This window comes from Glycine max, chromosome 9, assembly GCF_000004515.6.
Source record: "Glycine max cultivar Williams 82 chromosome 9, Glycine_max_v4.0, whole genome shotgun sequence".
Taxonomy (NCBI): domain Eukaryota; kingdom Viridiplantae; phylum Streptophyta; class Magnoliopsida; order Fabales; family Fabaceae; genus Glycine; species Glycine max.
In genome coordinates, this window is record NC_038245.2 from 43,900,371 (window position 1) to 43,905,052 (window position 4,682).

General features: G+C 35.8%; 1 protein-coding gene across 4 annotated transcripts; it reads left to right on the plus strand.

Moving 5' to 3' along the window:
• The first annotated feature begins 1,261 nt into the window (after positions 1-1,261).
• LOC100794373 (inositol-tetrakisphosphate 1-kinase 1) lies at positions 1,262-4,682 on the plus strand. Of its 4 annotated transcripts, XR_005886399.1 has the most exons (3): positions 1,262-2,579; positions 3,462-3,681; positions 4,308-4,682. XR_005886399.1 is itself a non-coding variant. In XM_014762305.3 (2 exons), the coding sequence occupies exon 1, from the start codon at positions 1,510-1,512 to the stop codon at positions 2,533-2,535; it is 1,026 nt and encodes a 341-aa protein (XP_014617791.3). In that variant the 5' UTR covers positions 1,262-1,509; the 3' UTR covers positions 2,536-2,579; positions 3,532-4,682. The 4 variants fall into 4 exon arrangements, 3 of the variants coding, with proteins under 3 accessions (XP_014617791.3, XP_040861009.1, XP_040861008.1); XM_014762305.3 differs by having other exon boundaries at positions 3,532-4,682; XM_041005075.1 differs by lacking the exon at positions 3,462-3,681.

The following is a 4,682-nucleotide window of genomic DNA, read 5'->3' on the forward strand; positions in this document are numbered from 1 at the left end:
TTTTAAACTCATAATTTGATATAATTAAAAAAGTTTAACTTATACAAAATAGCCTATTATTATTATTATTATTATTATTATTATTATTATTATTATTCAAATTGAGTCGTGATTGAAGTTAAGATAATGAGATTTTGTAGATCAAGTTTAGTTTAAATTTAGTATTAGGAATCATGATTAAGTTGTTTTTTTATTCTGTTTAATTGGTTTTTAATTTTTTTTTGAGTCAGTTTAATAATTTAAAACGACTTTATTGGTTTCAACCATGCTCTGGAAATCCCGGGGTGGCGTCCTCGGTTGCTCATTGATGTTTTAAAATATACGATGACAAAATAATATTGATAAAGTAAGATTAATAATATTTTAGTAATTTAATCAAGAGATGACACACAATTAATTAAAAGATATTGATAGAAGGTAATATAATTTATTAATTATGGAAGATTACAAATATAAAATTAATTGTTAGTTATTGTAAAGTTTAGTAATTTAGGTCGTGTTTATGAAAAAAATGTTTTTTTTAATTCTTCTTTAAAAAAGCATAAAACTATTTTTTAAGAAAAAAATTTAAACAAACAGACTAAAAATACAAAATTGTTTATTTTATGTAAAAAATGTTTTTTAACAAATAATTTAAACAAACGGATCCTTAATTAAAAGCTGATAAAAATATAATTTAATTAATAAATATATTAGCAAAGGAAAATACAACTTATCAACTATGGCATATTACATATATTAAATTATGATTTACAATTTAAAAGTGACATTTCACAATACAATTCTTTAATTTAATCTAGAGTTTGAAGTTTCATTATGTATTTTCATTTGTTTATATAAACCTTTTTTAAACAATTTAGTCTTTTATTGGTACAGTTGTACCAATTGCTTTGAATTTAAATTTAAATTTATAATTGTATAAAAATAATTACATTCGATTATCTTCTATTACTTATTATTAATAAATAAGTTTTATATTAAAGATATTTAAATTAATTTTAGATTTTTTCAATAATATAAAAAATATTCAATTTGTCATCATAATTTTATATGATAAAAAAATTTCCTACAAATTTAATCGCACATGCACTAAACTAGTAAGGATATAAGATAGAATAAATTATACTTGTTTATCTGAAGTTAACATTTATTACATTTATATATCCTTCCTAAAATCACGTTTCTTTTGTTTCCCACTTTTATGTACCCGATCCTCTTCTTTCAAACTCACCCGGTCATTTTATCACCCCCTCCCGCTCTAACCCTAGTCTAAGCTATATATATCCCACTCCGTACTTATCCTTTCCACTTTCCCTCTTTCCGCCATTCTCCATTCTTCGTTCCCATCTCTGCATATTTCTGTTTCACCAAAACGACGTCGAATCCGAACAAAACCCCAAAACATCGCAACTCTCTCTCTCTCTCTCTCTTTTTTTTTTCTCTCTCTCCCTCGCAAATGCGATTCGTTCGTGACGCGTTCGGCATTTAGAAGATAAGAAAAATAAACCAATGGCGGAGGAAAAACGGTTCCGAATAGGGTACGCACTGTTGCCGAAGAAACAAAACAGCTTCATCCGAGACTCGCTCGTGAATCTCGCGAGATCTCGAGGGATAGACCTGGTTCGAGTCGACCCGAACCGGAACCTAACGGATCAAGGTCCCTTCGATTGCGTCCTCCACAAGCTCTACGGCGACGATTGGAAGCGTCAATTAACGGAGTTCACTGTTAAGTACCCTAATGCCGTGGTTCTCGACTCGCCGGAATCGATCGAGAGGCTCCACAATCGGATTTCGATGCTGCAGGTGGTGTCGGAGCTGAACATCGACGACGGGAGCGAGACGTTCGGGATTCCGAAGCAGATTGTGATATACGACAAAGAGACGCTCTTAGACCGGCGGAACTGGGAGGCGCTGAATTTTCCGGTGATCGCGAAGCCCTTGGTTGCCGACGGCAGCGCGAAGTCGCACAAGATGGCACTGGTTTTCAACCACGACGGGTTGAATTCGCTGAAGCCGCCGGTGGTGGTGCAGGAGTTCGTGAACCACGGCGGGGTGATCTTCAAGGTCTACGTCGTCGGCGAGCGCGTGAGGTGCGTGAAGCGGAAGTCACTGCCGGACGTCCGAGAAGACGAGCTGGTGAGGGTTTCGGAGGATTTGCGGAGGTTTTCGCAGGTGTCGAATTTGGCCACAGATGAGAGAATTGACGATAGGTATTATAAGATGATGCATTTGGATGACACCGAAATGCCTCCCCTGAGCTTCATTACTCAGATAGCTCGGGGGTTGAGGCGTGCCATGAAGCTGAACCTGTTTAATTTTGATGTTATTAGGGATTCTCGATGCGGGAATCGTTACCTTATTGTTGATATCAATTACTTCCCCGGGTACGCAAAAATGCCCGGTTATGAGACTGTTTTGACAGACTTTTTCTGTGATGTGTTGTGTAAGAAACAGCAATGGGGCGAGGACTGTTCTGAGAATGCTGGTTTTGATGGTATGATGATGGGTAACAAAGATGTGAGGCGGATGATGTGATGGGGATGAGGGTGGTCTTCAAGTTTCACCTGTGGAAGAGAAAGGTAGTTCTGTTCAAGTGTGAAAATTTTGTGTTGAATAATGTGTGTCTCGTTCTGATACATTGTCATTGATTGGTGTTTTTTGGGTAACCTCTGATCAATGGACCCATTAGCCAATTGGTGGGTACAGGGTAGGCATGAGTTGCACATTCTATTTAGGATGCAGTGGAGACAGTGGTGAAATTGGAAGGTTGTTTTGTGGCTAGTTTAACCTCTTAACATGTATATTCCTTAGACCATTGCTTTTGGAGATAGGTACTTCTCAGATACCCTGAAGCTTTAGGAAAGTTGTATTTTGAGGTTCAACTTCTTGCCGGAAAGTCTTTTGCTTTGTGGTTTTGCCTTTTAATGATGCCTTAATTCTTCATTTTGTTAATTTTATTCTCGTTTTTTGTATTTCATTGATTGTTTATGATTTTCTTATTCAGCGATATAACTGTACCTGATTGATGGTTTTGTATATCCTCATCTGAGGTTTCTTAATTATTTTGAATTGCTATTGATTTTTTTTTTCTTTGCTAAATGAAAAAGTTGTTAAAGAATATTCAGTAAAATTATCGGAATAAGGAAAACAGGATGTTGACTATTTTTGCCGCCCACACCTCTTTAGCTGTCTGAAGTCTGAATAACAGAGGAGAATGCTTAAAGAATTGGCGCAATATGATGAAACTCATAAATTATCCATAATACCAATTAAAATCCAATGTAGTAAGATACTGGATATTCACCTCTATTCATGCTTAACATCTGACAGGTCTCTGTGTGTGTGCGTTCTCTCTCTCTCTGTCTCTGTCTGACTCTCTGTGTGTGCTATAGTTTTTCTGGGGTTGGCTGTTCCTCACAGTGATCGAGGATTGGTAACTAAGATATATAAATGGAATACAGGAAAATGCAATAAGATTATCAGAATAAGAAAACAGGATCTTGACTATTTTTGCTGCCGACACCTCTTCAGGTGTCCGAAGTCTGAGTATCAGAAGAGAATGCTTAAAGATATGGGACACAAGATGATGAAACTTACAAATTATCTGTAATGCCAACTAAGATTCAATGTTTGTAAGATACTGGATATTCACACTCTCCATTCATGCTTAGCAGCTCACAGGTCTGTGTGTGTTCTTTCGCTTTATCTCTGTGTGTGCTATCCTGCCATAGTTGTTTTGGGATTGGCTGCTCCTCGCGGTGATCTAGGATTGGTAACTAATTAACTGGGTGTTTCAGTGTGTGTCTGTGACTGTGTCACTGCCTCTCTGTGTATGTCTGAGTGTGCTGTCCTGCCTTAGTTTGTTGGGGTTGGCTGCTTTTTGCGGTGATCTAGGATTGGTAACTAATTAACTGTCATATAAATGGAATACAGGAAAATTTCTATTGTTTGGCATTAAGAGATGTCCAATAATGCAAAAATTTCATCATGTACAGACTATATGATACTTTTCTGAAAGCTTAGGGTGTGTTTGGATTCCCATTTAGAATGGCTCAACTTGAGTCTCGGATGAATCAAAACATGACCTTTCCATTGATAATGATGTTTGGCATTGTGTTGGAAACATGACTCCAAGTTTTAGACTCGAGTCTCATTGAATCTGTTAGAAGTTTTAGACTTGCATGTGTTAGTTTTCTGTCCTGGGTTGAGACAGGACACAGGTTCGATGTTATTATAAACAGGTGAAAGACAGATATTTTATTTCAATTGCTTTAGTTTGACCAAACTGATTTTAATTTCCTTTTTAGATGCCTTGGGTGGATTTTCTCCTACTATTGGCAAGAGACTATACCTGGTGGCTTTTCATAATTGGTACTATATGGTATTTGTTGGCATGCTTTAAGAGGATATGTTAAAATAGATTTTTAATTATTTTTTTGGGTTTATGATTCGTACTTTTCATTTTATTTTCTAGTAACTATTGCAATGCGCATCTCTTTTAAGTTTTCTAGTGCTCATGTATCAGACTCCACTCCATTATGCAGTAGAAAATAACAGCGTTGCATTTTGATCTGTGCATTTGATGTACTCAATTATGTCAATGTATATCATTGATTTTCTAGTTGTGTTGTAATCGTATACTACCTATAAGCAATGACATTTTATCTTAAGGTTAAACTTAA